Genomic DNA, 14778 nt, shown 5'->3' on the forward strand with positions numbered 1-14778 from the left:
CCGCACCTCCCCCACACGGCGCAGGCGATTTACGTCAGGTCGCTGTGGCGTGCCGACGTCACGGCCTGGCTCGGGACGGGGTGGGTAGAAGGCGCCAGCAATAGCGATCCGGCCGCGGCCGTTAGCCCCTTCGGCCGCGCCCCGCCATGTTCAACGTAGAGAGCCTGGAGAGGGTCGAGCTCGGGGAGAGCCTCCTCACCTGGGTGAGTGCTGCAGCCGCCAGGCCCCCACCCGGGCCGCGCCCTGGGGCTCGGGCCGGCTCCAGCCTGGCCGGGGTCGGCGGAGCCCTGGCGGATCCGCCCTGCCTCGCCTCGCCTAGCCTTGTGTCTAGTCGCGCTGCGGCGGGCCGGCGGTCTGGGGGCCGCCTGGCGGGGCCCTCGGCCGCCTTGGCTTTTAGGGGGAACAAAGGAACGGGCGCCCCGCGGCGCCGCGACCGGCACGGCGGGGGGGGGCCGGGGCCTCTGGCGGCGCGGCCGGAGGAAGCGCGCCGAGGTGTGCGGCCCCCCCCCCCCGTGGTGCGCCCGAGCTCGGCAGGCGAGGTGTTGCCCGTAGCTTTGATCCTTCCCCCGCGACCCGCGCCCTTCCTGGCCTGGCTGCGGCGTGTCGGTGCCACGTTTCCCTAACCTGCCGGCTGGGCTCCGCAAGCTTTCTGACCGGAGAATTTCTTTTCGTCTGTTTTTTTCCATTTGTAAGTAGTGCTCGAGAGACAAAATTCACCTGTGAAGTCGAAGGCAATACAGGCCCAGCACAATAATTACCTTTTCCCCTTTCAGTGTTCGGAGCTTGGTCCGTAAACATCTTCAGGTTGTGCTGTCATTCACAGAGTAGCCGAAACATAGTGGACGTTGAAGCTGGGTTTGCAGCTACTCAGTAATTTGAGCATTGACTGTAACATAGCCATGAAACTTGTTTTTCTGTAGCTGCAGATTTATTGGTTAGCTGTTTGGAACCACTGGATTTGGTTTGGGGGGTTCCCCACGGCCCCAAGCTAAATTGCCAAGGATATACCCAGTATATGAAGCTCTGGAGTACAACTGATTGTTGAAGAGAAACAGATTTTTCTCTTTTAGATGTTTAGTATGTGCAAGGCCAGAGCTGGCTAAAGCTGTGATGAGGATGAGTAAGTTACTGGGGAATGACAGGTTAAGTTTCTCCCTGAAAGTCAAAAGGGGATGAGCAAGGGAAGTTCAATGATTGTTAGAGGTGAGCAGGTGGCCTGGAAAGTAGAGAAGGCAGAGGTTTTGGGGAGCAGCGTGCCCCAGTGCTTCGTACAGGTCTGGAATAAGTAACCCAGTTCCTCTTTCCTTCACTGTCAATCTTTGCTGCAGCTGGCCACTTGTCCTGCTTTTGGCTTCCCATGCTTTCAGGCGTTGGGAATGAAAGTCCTCTTACTGATAGAATTCATGCGGAAGTTGGCGTGTGTGAATCCTTGCAAAGAAAGGCTGAGTGAGAGGCTCAGTCCTAGGAGAAAGAGGAAGGTTTACGGGGGGGGGTGATGGAGGAAGGTCTGTTGCTACACGCTCCTAGTTTCCATGTGTTTTTGTTTTAGTTGTTTTAGAGATGCTTCTCTTGTGCTTTTTGGCAGTAAAGTAGTTGTGCCAATGGGAGAAGCATGCTTGAAAGCTTAACCTAGCAAGCGCTTGCAGTCCCAATGTGTTCTTAACTCCCCAGATTTCCAAGTAACCAACAGACTAGTTCTTTCCTCTGCATGTCGGACTACTTCTACTGAAAACATGTAAGCTGATGCAGAATGAAAGAGATTGAATTTTCTCTTGTATGGTATTGGCCTGTTAGGAGTGATTTGAACTGTTGATCCTACCTATTATCCAATCACAGGTTGGACAAAATTGTTAATGACTTGAGAATATTTTGTTAAAGTATAGCATCTGTGCAGAAGTCTGTGTCAAGTCTGAAAAGATTTCAAAACTAAAAATATTCCAATATTCTGTTACTTCAGTATGCTGTTCATATTTGATTTTGAGTTGTTAATATTTCAAGAAAGTTGTTTTTAAAACTTCATAAGGTTAAGGTGTTTGCAAGCTAGTGAGGGAGATGCCAAAATGCAGAGTCAGAAGGCAGTGGCTGCTTCCCTGTTCCCCAAAAGAATTCTTTGTACAGCCAAATACAGTACAAACCAGTGGTTTATATGTGTTCGAGAGGATTGCTTTATCAACTTCCGCACATGTTCAAATGCTGTGGAAGCTGAATTAGTCTTGATAGAAAATAAGAGTCACCGCTTCTTGTTTGTGGAGATGAAGAGTACAAATGTATCTATATGAAGTCTATTCTGTGTTAGTGAAAATGTCTACTGATTTTCTTGCATTAAACAAAAAAAAAAAGTAGAAAGAACTAGTGATTTTTCTGTTTGTTTTTCCTTGCCACATTTGAGGTTGGTAGTTGAGGCAATTGATTTGTTGAGTAGCAAACTTTACTGTTACCATTGCAAATAATTTGCACTTTCTTAGAAAAGCTAATCCATTGAAAAAAATTACTTTGGCACATCAAGCTGTCTTGGAGAAGCAGACATAAAAATGGAAAGCTTAGAGAGAGAAAAATTGCAGCAACAGAAAAAGTCTTGTGGCATTGACCATCTGTAGGAATTATTACTCATCCATATGCTCATGTTTGAGCAGTAGTTAGTATTTATAATCTTTGGTCCTGAAAGTGGTCCAGTGGAGTCTTGTCCTGTCTGTAGTAACAGTCCATGCAGATCCCTTTACATTTCTAACCTTTGCACACCTTCAGATACTGAATTAATCAAGAAACTAGCTGCATCTTTTTTTGTTTAGCAGAAATATTAGTAAATCCTTCTTAAACAGCATTAGAATTAGTCAGTATGTTTCTTAGATGAATGTGTGGAGTTCTGGGTTATTTTTACAATTTCAGTATTTTTGTGTGAATGTGGCTTTGAAACAGACACAGTAAAAAAAATGAAGAAAGATGGTTTCAGTTTATTCCAGGATATGTGAAACTTGCAAAAGAGGCAATAAAGTTTTTTAGTCCGCAGTAAAACTGGCTGTATAAACAAGATGCTTTTTTTGCCTTGCTTTCGAGTCTCATAATGGTTCTTGGGAAACCATTCATTTAGATGGGAGAATAGAGCTGGCTTAATTGCAGTTTATGCATACCTGGCGTAGCTGGTGTTCTCCATTATGCCAGAGAAGCTTGCTGTTCTTAAGAACTGGTTTAACCTCCCAGATTGCTTGTTTCACATTCATACAGAAGTACTTGAACTGGTTTGTCTGTGTTTTGAATAGATAAGGCTTTCCACAAGTCTAAGAACTGGTCCAGCTTAAGCTGAGTGTTTGCTCAGATGGATGTAGAGTGAGATGAAACTGCTCCTCCTTTTGCCAGCTCATGATTTTAATGAATGCAAATATCCCTCATGCCTTTTACCTTGCATGTCTGTGATTCCTGTTCTGTTACCTTTAAGCTGGAGCAAACTGCTTACCTGTGAATATGTTTTGGTTTATTCTTTAATATTTCACCAATGCCCCCATTTTTAGCATTATGCTCTAGCTTGGGGTGTAATTGTCAGGTTTTTTACCTCTTCAACAGCATGGTCACATGGCTTCCTGAATCATTTTTGTTCAGGATTTTAAACAGCTGGGAGAGCTTTTGTTTCCTACCACTTTAGCAGGTGACCATGATGTTATTTTGAGGCAGCCAGGGTAGTGGCAACTTGAGTGAAACTGAGAAAAGGACTGGAGCCCAACTACTGACATCTCAAAGCTGATATTTATACTTCAGCAGTGGTTGCAGCCTACTGTAATTGCAGAACTCTTACTCTACCAAAAATCTCCCAGAAGCCTCTTCTGAGACTATTCTAGGCACCGTGGTATAGTTATCCAAGCTGCACTGCAGCCAAAGCAGCATAGAAAAACGTGGCTGTGGGATAAACCTGCAATGATACTAAAATTGTTTCAGCAGATCTAATATAGATTTACAACATCTCTTCTCTTTAAAGCTTATGACTGGTCCACATATGAACACATGGACTTTTTTTTTCTTCTTTGTGTGTAGTGTCAGGAGTGCTTTTAAATCAGATATATTACTGAGTCATTTCTTAAAATATGGAGAATTATCAAATGTGCATGTGGCAGTTACACTTTAATATGTCTATATCTGAAATCAGTGTGATGGCCACAGGCTTTTGCTATGTAACCTGAGAAATTTTCTTTTTTAACATAGAACTAAGATGTGATACTGAAAAGATTGCTTAGCATTGGTATATAAACAGCAGGATTCCTCAAAGAGGTCACTGCTGTCTGGTTATAAGTAGCAGATTGATGTGGAGATGTCATGAACTTCCTTCATTATGATAAATACTTCTTATTTTGCCATGCGCTGCCTCTACCAAGCTGCATCTTGCCTGCTTTCTTTCTCTTCCAACCCTGAATGCCAAAACAGTTTCTGTGGTAGACAGGTTAAAACTTTTATGATAAGTGAGACTTTTGTAAATGCTGTACAAGGCCCCTGTTTAGGCACACTCCATTTTGAAAGCAGCACTCTGGCCATTTATGTAGTATCAATCCTTTGACCTTTCTCCTTTTTGGCTGAAAAATCTTCTCAGTACAGTGTATCTCTGCCTTCTGTGTGGTGGCCTGTCCCCAGCCGGGAGGATTTGCCTGTGGTAGTCTGAAAAATGGAGACCATGTGAGCAAGCACTGAAACAGATTTTGATTCTTCAGGAAGGCTGCTTGTAAATGCTTTGTAGGCTTTTCAGAGAGGATCAAACCTGCTGGAATTTACCAGGAAAGCTGTGTTTTCTCCTACTGTGCAGTTATGTCCTTTTTAGACTGTTCTTGATCCTTGTGCATCCATGGTTTTAAGTACTCTTCTGGTTTCTTGTAGATTCCAAGATTGTAGGAGACTTGCTAAGCCTGTTTATACTCTTTCTTCTTTCAATCCTTCATCATTGACCACAAAGTTGTATAGGGTTTCATTTTCTTCGGATGATATAATCTCATCAGCATCTCTTACCTCTAGAAGGAAACATCAAATTTCAGGAGTGGTTGATTGGGCTGGTGATGACAGCAGGTCAAGAAGATAGTTCTGTTTGAGTATGTTGCTGCTGAGACAGGGGAAAAAAACACTGAGCTTGCCAGCAGTCATGGAGCATGGGTTGAGGTATCTGGCAGATCACAGCCCTTATATCTGCTGTGACAGACCAGTAGGCTGAGCAAACTTTTTTATTTTTTATGACCTATCAGGTAAAGAATTTGTTGTTGCACCCTTTTAGGGGCAGTTGTTCAAGAGTGATATTCTGAGCGTTATCATTCACTGTGTTTAAAGAAGCTGGGGTGTCTAGCACCATTATTAGGTTATAGGCATCTTTTTGACCTATTGCTGAGAGGTCAAGCAGAGGCAGAAGAACTTCTCTTAAAGATTGTATTGTAGAGCAAGTGATAACAGGCTGATAATGTATGAATATGATCATTAAAGATAATAAGGTACAGTTTGTATGTATGCCTTCCCCCACCTTCTTTTAAGTCGACAACAGGAAGGAAGGCTGAACACAGACTTTGGCAGTGCAGACATTATTCTTCATGTGTGCACTTTGACAGTGTTAGATTTTCATTCTTTATGGCCTTGTCCCAAATTCTGCCTTTTTTTCAATTTACTCCTTTCTGAAGAGCTGCTCTATAGCAGTGGTACATTTGTAACAATTGCTAGTTCTCTGAAGAAAAAAACCACACGTCGATGTGATTCAGTGTGTGCTCAATTTCAGCTCCGAGGTCTGCCCCCTCATTTTTCTGGGGGGGCGGGGGGAGATTGTGAGATGTTGCTTGGGGAAGAAACAGATTTTGCTGCTGAGAACTGTGAACCTTGAACAGTATAAAGGAAACATCTTTTCTGTTAGCTTGTTAATCTCAAGGTGGGAGGTGAGGAGAGAAAGCTGTTTCTATCTTTTTGAAATACTTAAACAGTTATTTCAAAGAGATGAAGTCAAATTGTGGATTTTGCACAATTATCTTTGTCTTTCTTACTGCGAGACAGTTTTGAGGCTCTTGAACGGAAAGATAATATTCTGACATTTTATTCTTCCTGGACCATCAAAAGTATTTGCTGCTATGTGTTGGACTTCTGTAGAGCAATTGCAGACTTTCAAGTTGTGGAGCAGGAGGAGAAGAAAAGCGGCCCAAGACTCAATTGCACTTGCTGCTATCTGCTTTCTTGGCTGAGCTGAGGGCTCTTGAGTACTGTGATAGTTTAGAAAGACTTAACTAACTTTGGTTTGCCTGCAGCTTCAGAGCCTAAGTCCAGGGTTGCTTAATCAAATTGATTTGCAAGTCCTAGTCATTAATTAAAAAAAAAAAACCCAGCGAGGTTATTGGCCACACAGCAACTAACTCTAGCACAAGGTTAAGGCAGGAATGCTTGGCTGGAAGTGAGGGGAAGAGGGTAGTAGCATCTTTCTTGCAGCTTTTGATGCCAACAGCCTGGCAGGTCCTGCCACACAGGAAAGAGAAAGGAATTAACACCTTCCCCAGCCTACTGGTAGTGGTTTCCTCCCCTGCAGAGTATGCGTGTGCTGTTTTCATGGCTGCCTTACTTTGCCAAATGTGATTTAGTCATTCCTATGAGTTAGTGCTTCTTGTTTGGGGCAATGAACAAGAGACAGCATGGAGAGGGGGAGGAAGGTTTTGGTGGAGGCAAAAGCTCTCTAAGGTTAAAGGCGGGGGGAGTCCAGCCAGCACTCCACTTCTGCATGTGGCAGGCAAAAGCTTCTGAATGAATACAAAGCTGGAGTTGTGTTTCATTGGACTAGCTGGGGCCACAAAAGGATGGTAGCCTTTCAAAAGGAGCGCACAGGAAGTGTTTTTGGAGTGGTGCATGTAGTGGAGCAAGTATTGCACAAAAAGGAGGATTGTAAATCTGATGATAATATGCTTCAGCCGTAGAATTCGTAGGGCTCTTTCATGCTCTGTAGCTGCAAGCTTCTTTGCAAGTGTACACTACACTGGAATTGTAGTGCTTTGTGTCCTCTGTGGAAGTCCCGTTGACTGTTTGGACCTAAATCTGTCAGGGTGGCTAGGTTGAGATACTTAAGGTAAACAAGGGGGTAATCACACCCCATGTGATGTATGTTTTGGGGGCCTTAGATCTGGGAAATGAGCATCTGTATTTTATTCATTGCAGAGTTGCAAAGTATTAAATGGGTTATAGCCCTTCCTGCATTCCTGGATTGCATAAGATAAACCTTTGAGTGAACTTGTTTGCCACGGCAGCAAGGTATCCATAGTTTTACTTTCAGGACAGAATTAAGTAGAAATAAGTTTGTGTTTAACTGCAACAGAGATTATGGTGGCTTTATCAATGCTACCGCCCCTTTGGTGGTTAGAAAAAAACCTATCAGGACTTGATCATTCCAGCGTGATTCAGCTGATTTTATTTTATGGACAATGCCAAAAGATGGCAGTCTGTTCCATGGTGGCTCCCATCTTCCTTAAGGAATCATGAAATTTGGTCAGCCTCTGAAAAATCTTGTTCTGCTTATCTACACAGTCTCTGTGAAGTTCAGGAAAATGTTTGCTGTAATATAAATCCTGGAAATGGAGAAGACTTGAACAGCAAGATATGCTAAATTTAGTGGTGTGCTATACATCTGCGTTACCAGTTCTAGAATCTGTTAAGTCTGAAATTCTTAGCGTGATGAAAACTCACTGCCAGCTCTCTTGGAATCCTATATTTTAGCTGCTAAGTCTTTCTTATTCTTGTGATCCTGTGAAAGACTGTTTCCACACTGATCAGAAAGTTTGTGCATATGATATTTCTGTAGAGCTTACTGCTCTTGGATTCATCTTCTCTGCCTTTGGGGGAGAGTTCTTTATTCTGCCTGTCAATAGACAGTACTTTTCATCCAAATTATAGCTGCAAGAGGGTGGAGTTGTGGGCTTTAAATAGTTATTGTTCTTTTTCTGTGTTTTGCAAGGGCAAAGCTGTCATCTATGTTCACTTTTTTAAGTAATATTAGAAATATGTATGAATTTGGACTACTAGTATGCAGAGTTTTTCTGACTAACCACTAGCTGAGGAGTTAGTGGACTTTGCTTTGCTTTATACCATCAAACAGAAGCTGTGCCTTGCTGCCTGTTCTTTGTCTTAGTATGTATCAATTTGGGCACATTTGCCTGGTGCTATTCAGGTTTCTAGTAGCCTAGCAGTCTTCATTCAGGACAAAAAGAACTTTGCTCTTTTGTACATTGAGCACTGTTCTGCTATTTTTATTTAACACCTGCTATTAGAGAACAGTTCCATTGTCCTCCTTTGGTGTAACTTCATGCATCCCAGTTCTATGGGTTGCATTATAATCTAGGCTTCTCTAAGTCAAAGAGTGCTGAAGACAGAAGATATCCTACACTTCCTATGTTTAAAGTGACATCACTGTAACTATGTTATATATGTCAGCTCTCGGTAATAGAGATGGAAATTTTTGCACTCTGATCAGCAGAGGAAGCCAGTGGTTCACCTCTTGTAAACGCTGCCATTTGTGTTTTCTTCCATGAGAAGATGTTTCTAGTCTTAAAAGGCACTGTTTTGGGTTTCTAAAGTTCATTGGTGCTTGGTGGAGTGTGAATGTGTGTATCCTATAAATGCGGGTGTATTGAGGTAGCGTTTTGGCAGTTTTGCACTTACTAATAGCTTGTATGTTGAGAAAAGAAGAAAAAGCATCAATGGTAGCTATTACATTTAAACAAAACATGATCAAGTAGATGAAAGCTTGGAAAGAACTGTTGGTTTACAGTACTGTTAGGCCTTCCTATTATGTATCCTATTTTCATTTTATCTTCATCAGAAATGCTGTGTAGTATTCTCTTTCATCAGATGGCTCATCTGGCTTTCAACTGAAAACAAGAATACATTCATTTTCTCCCCAGGAGTTGGTAGATTAGCTTGTCTTCTCATGGATGTTTCTGGAATTGTTAAACCAAACATCATTCAGTCTCGAGACTCTGTTCATTGTATCTTAATGATGTGTCATACTTGAACACTTCAGTTAGCAGCAGTTTAGTGGCAGTGAGGACAGTGCAGTAATAACTGGTTTGTGGTGTCATGGTGCTCTCATTTCACAGTTCTTTAGGAAGTCAAGGTATCTTTTCTACTTTCTGCACTGTGTTTCTGCAAAGGAAGTATTTAATCTTTGGAAAACTTAAACTGTGAATGAAATAATTTGATTGAGACCTTTCATGGCTTTGACCTATTCAAGTATTTGGGGTCAAACACAGTATATATAAAATGAGAAGGAAATTACTAAAAATAATGTTAAACTCCTTCTCCCTGAAAGAATCCCCACCCTGGCCAGTAGTGTAAAGACCTTGCCATTTTGTTGTTTGGCTAATTGAGTGCCTAACATTACAGCTGGATTGCAAAGTAACTTGAGATTTTAATGATGAAAGTCTGACAATCTAAAAATCAGCCAAAACATCTGGAAATTAAAATCATGGAATAAAACTGTTGCTTGTTGGAGAGCCTGGATCCCCTTTGTTTGCTTCATGCAGTCTGCTGCTGTCTTGGAAAGCATGAAAAAATAGCTTATGGCATGACTATCCAAGCAGAAGATGGCACTGCTACCAACTGGGAGGATAAGAGTGGTGAAGAAACCTTAAAGTTGTCCAGAAGCACAGGATCTGGTTATAGGATAGGAATCCAGTTCTCTTTGTGACAGGTCTGGCTCAATAGAAGAATTTGGCATCTGAGGAAGAACAACTTCCTGTATCACATCATTAGCTTACCATCCTGAAAAAAATTAATGGTCTGGTTTCCTCCAGGCATTGAAGCTGAGTGAAATTTGTTTTAGGGGGATTCTTGCAGATGTCATAGGTAATATTGGGTAAATGTATGAGGACAGAAGTATCCAACCGTTCTTAATCTTCTCTGCCACTTTGCTCTTTCAAGTGTTCTTGCTAATGGCTTGAGTAGTGATTTGCATCCAACCCAGTGAGGCTGGTTTCTTTCTTGTTTTTACTCCTTTTAGCCGCTTCTCCCTGTCTTAGCTGTGTGATCTGTTTCTTCTGTGGTGATACAGTATTGTTCTAGGCTCTACATGGCAGCTAGTTGTAAGCTTGCATAGTCAGTTCCAAAAATGTAGGAAAATAATGGGTAAATAATTCTAAAGGATCATTTATAAGTTGGGGAGTACTTTGATAAATAACTAATTGGAAAGTGGGCATTACCTTTTGTTGTGTTTGTGCATAAGGTAACCAGTCACTCGGTGTTTTATCTGCTAAGAACTTCTAATAAAGATTTCAGGTATTATTACAAAAGAATACATAAAAGGTCTATTGTGCAACTGCACCAGCAATAAAAACCAAGCTATGTATATAATCACTGTGCAAAGAGCAGGTCTTTCATTAACTCTTAGTGTTGAGAAGGGAAGGTGCTGGAGAGGTTTTTGGTTTCATGGTGTTTTTTTTGTTTGTTTGTTTTTTTGTTTTCCGCCAGCTTCATGGGATGCTAAATTCCCCACCACAACTTTTATCCTGGTCTTCAGCTACTGTCTTTGAGAACTGAGTGTTTTTCCAAATCTGACCTTCATATCATGAGTATTTTTCATGCCTCCTATCCCTTGTAGCTAACAAATCCTCACTAGTCATACAAGTAATCTGAAACTGTAACTCAGATTTTCTAAGGTTCTGACTTCTTGCAGCAATTTAGTCCCCAGTGATAGCCTCCTTCACATTGAAACAGTCACCTGCTACTCCTTATTTTAAGGTTTGTATAAAAATTGACAGCTCATGTTCATGGCTGTGTGAGTCAGAGGTCTGGATTAATACTTAATAAAATCAGAGAACCCTTTTCTCCCATTACATGATAGTTGATGGAAGGTGTGAAGGCCTACTAGAGCTAGTGATTGAGCCAAGTGATTGGTGGGGTTTTCTTCCCTTTTTTTCTCTCCAGACTCTTGTCTGATAGAATCGTAGACAGTTTGGGTTGGAAGGGACCTTTAAAGGTCGTCTGGTCTAACCTGCCTGAAATGAGCAGGGACATCTTCAACTAGATCAGGTTGCTCAGAGCCCTGTCCAGCCTGACCTTGAAGGTTTCCAGGGATGGGGCATCTACCACCTCTCTGGGCAACCTCTTCCAGTGTTTTACCACCCTCATCGTAAAAAATGTCTTCCTTATCTAAGTCTGGATCTACCCTCTTTCAGTTTAAAACCATTACACTTTGTCCTATCGCAACAGGCCCTACTAAAAAGTCTGTCCCCATCTTTCTTATAAGCCCCATTTAAGTATTGAAAGGCCACAACAGGGTCTTCCTGGAGCCTTCTCTTCTCCAGGCTGAACAACCCCAACTCTCTCAGCCTTTCCTCATAGGAGAGGTGTTCCATCCCTCTGACCATTTTTGTGGCCCTCCTCTGGACCCGCTCCAACAGTTCGTGTCTTTCCTGTGCTGAGGACTCCAGAGCTGGGGTCCCACTAGAGCGGAGGAGAGGGGGAGAATCACCTCCCTCAACCTGCTGGTCATGCTTATTTTGATGCAGCCCAGGATATGGTTGGCTTTCTGGACTGCAAGTGCACATTGCTGGCTCACATTCAGCTTTCCGTTCACCAGTACCCCCAAGTCCTTCTCTGCAGGGCTGCTCACAAATCCTTTCATTCCCCAGCCTGTATGGGTACCAGGGCTTGCCATGACCCAGGTGCAGGACCTTGCACTTGGCCTTGTTGAACCCAAGAGGTTCACATGGGTCCACTTCTTGAGCTTGTCCAGGTCCTTCTGGATGGCATCCTGTCCCTCAGGCATGATGGCAAGGCTCCATATAGTGATACAAGAAGTGGAGAAAAAAAAGAATTGTAACAGGGAATGGGAATTAATTTACAGCTCTGGGCAGCTAACGATGGGGCAGTATTGCAAACACTCGAGAAGTAGGAGCAGTTGCAGCAGGATGAGAGAGCAGTCTTCTGGGAGGAAGCGCATCACAATGCACAGGAAGGGCAGTGTTTTAACAGCTGTTATTGAATAGCTGTTTAGAGGCACACACAGAAAAATATCTACTTCTTTGCCTCCACAGATGGACTCTGCTTCTGCATTGCCACATTATTATTGTTCTTCTCCCTCCTGAACTCTGCTGTTCCTTAAAGTGGTTTAGTGTTTTGTAGAACTATCTGAGAATATAGTATAGGAGTTTAACTTTGAAATAAATTAGTAAAGCTGTTTTATGTAGGGTTTTTTGCAAGAAAATTTGTTACTTTCATATCTCTGAAGGATTTGAAAAAGATACAGTTCCTTTAAGAGTTGAGTAAATGTTTTGTAGCAGAAAGTTGACACCTTAATTGAAATATTATGCTGTGTATTCCTTTCCTATGCAAGCAAAGACATTTATTACAAAAATTAAAGGGATGTGAAGAAACAAGTCATATAATGAGTTTTAGTCTTTCTTTAAGTCTTCAGACTGGTTACCTGAGCCTTAATGATAATTTTGACCTTTTCTTGTGTATAAAGTATGGGGGAAGTATGATGATAAAATTAGTTACAAAAGAGCAGAGAGTATGCATCTTGTTTCTCTGTGTCACAGAAATAGGCTTAGCAACCTTTCTTCCTCTATCAGTGCCATGGTATCTCCTACGTACACTTTTGTTTAGTCAAGGAGGTGTTTCATACATCAAGATACAAAATGGATTTTAAAAAATCTGATTAGTTTGCAGTCTGTTTGAAGACCTCCTTAATGTTGGTATTGCTTATTTGAAAAGAGCCTTTCATTTTGTCTGTTTCTGAAAAATCATAATAGTAGTAGTTCTTAAGTGATTTTTTTTTTGTTTGTTTGTTTTGGCTATTGTGCAGCAAAGTAATTTAAAGACTCATTATTTAAGTATAATATGCAGAATTAGAAACAAGTTTTCATTGTCTATGCTTGAGAATTTTATCGTTGTAGCATCTTGAACTTCAAGCATAATAAGCGTCCATGTTGTCATTGCAGGGTTTTTTTGCTAGGAAGTGCTATTTCCTGTTAAATGTGTTGCTGAGTTTGTGGCTTCAGACTCGATTGTCTCTGTATTCCTTCAACAGTATTGCCACAATTCAGAGGTTGTAGGTAAATTCAATTTTCTGGTGAAACACGGCAATTTGATGTTATATCCTGTTATGTGGTGTTTTTCGTGTGTGTGTGTGTGTGAGGGGGTGTTTCCCACTGATCCACCCTGATTTTCACCTAGTGTCTTGGCCATCTGTGATGGCTTCTTGATTCTCTGGAGAAATGAGGAGCTGTGTTTTCTGGGTAGCTCAGACCAAGCTATAGGAAAATCTACTGAATCTGATGTGTAGAAGTCACTTCTGCCTGTTTTCTGTGCCACACAGTAATTTGTTCTTGTACCCTTGGAACACGGACATCATTCAGGACTCTTTGCTAGTCACTGTTGAACTTGCTCAGCAAACATGCTCTGATAGCTGGTTTGGGGTTTTTTTGTTGTTGTTTTTTGGGTTTTTTTTTTGGCACTTCGTGGACATCATTGCTGTTTGGTTTTTTTTGTAATTGAGTGCTAGGTTTTTTTCCTTGCAGAGTAAAGGAAAGAAAGGAACATTCACCTAGGTACTTGTTTTCCAAATTAATGTTAAATGGTGTTGCCAGAGTCCTTATGTGGCATTCCAAAGTTAGTATGAGAATCTGGATATCGTGCTCTTGATTTTTTTGAGAGCCTTTTCTTCAAATAAGGACCTGCAAAATTTCCCACTGTTATATATCTTACAATAGAAGGCAATTCATATATCTAGAGGGCATTTATTGGGAAATGGCTTGGACCAGCATTAGTGTTTCAAATGCCACAAAAGCATGAATGGTTGTACATTATCTTCAGAAAAAAATGGTTGAGATATCTAACATTTATGTAGCCTGAAGTTGCAAGCTGTCTTGTAGGCTTTCTTATCCATGGTGTGTATGAGTAGTGCTTCCTACAAATCATGGAATCATTTAGGTTGGAAAAGACCTTCAAGATCATTGAGTCCAACAATCAACCATGCTCACTAAACCATGTTATGGAGTGCCCCGTCTATGCGCTTTTTGAATGCCTCCAGGGATGGTGACTCAACCACTTCACTGGGCAGCCCATATTCCAATGTCTGACAACCCTCTCAGTAAAGAAATTTTTCCTAATATCTAACCTAAATCTTCCTTGCTGCAACTTGAGGCCATTTCTTGTCCTATCTCCAGCCACCTGACAGAAGAGACCAGCACCCACCTCACTACAACCCCACTTCGGGTAGTTGTAGAGAGCTATAAGGTCTCCCCTCAGCCTCCTCTTCGCCAGTCTAAACAGCCCCAGCTCCCTCAGCCGCTCCTTATAAGACTTATGCTCCAGGCCCCTCACCAACTTGGTTGCGCTTCTCTGAACATTCCAGCAACTCAATGTCTTTCCTGTAGTGAGGGGCCCAAAACCGAACACAGTACTCAAGGTGCAGCTTCACCAGTGCCAAATACAAGGGAACAATCACTTCCCTGCTCCTGCTGGCCACACTATTTCTGATACAGGCCCGGATGCTGCTGTCCTTCTTGACCACCTGGGCACACTGCTGGCTCATATTCAGCCAGCTGTCAACCAGCATCCCCAGGTCTTTCTCTGCTGGGGAGCTTTCCAGCCACTCTTCCCCAAGCCTGTAGCACTGCATGGGGTTGCTGTGACCAAAGTGCAGAACCCGGCACTTGGCCTTGTTGAACCTCATACAATTGGCCTCAGCCCATCGATCCAGCCTGTCCAGATCTCTCTGTAGAGTGAAATAAACCCAGGCTTTCCCTAGGAGGAGGAGAACAGCAGAGAGCATTAGGTAGATACCCTCCAAATGAC

General features: G+C 42.3%; 1 protein-coding gene across 4 annotated transcripts in view; it reads left to right on the forward strand.

Annotated features, from left to right (window-relative positions):
* Window positions 1-63: 63 nt before the first annotated feature.
* LOC126035733 (protein Hook homolog 3) overlaps window positions 64-14778 on the forward strand; it is a 111573-nt gene continuing 96858 nt past the window's right edge. For all 4 annotated transcript variants that reach the window (XM_049794590.1, XM_049794589.1, XM_049794593.1 and 1 more), the window contains exon 1: window positions 64-203. In XM_049794590.1, coding sequence (XP_049650547.1) covers window positions 147-203 — 57 coding nt within the window. In that variant the 5' untranslated portion in view covers window positions 64-146. The remainder of the gene's footprint in view (window positions 204-14778) is intronic.

The sequence above is a fragment of the Accipiter gentilis genome, chromosome Z (assembly GCF_929443795.1).
Source record: "Accipiter gentilis chromosome Z, bAccGen1.1, whole genome shotgun sequence".
Classification (NCBI taxonomy): domain Eukaryota; kingdom Metazoa; phylum Chordata; class Aves; order Accipitriformes; family Accipitridae; genus Astur; species Astur gentilis.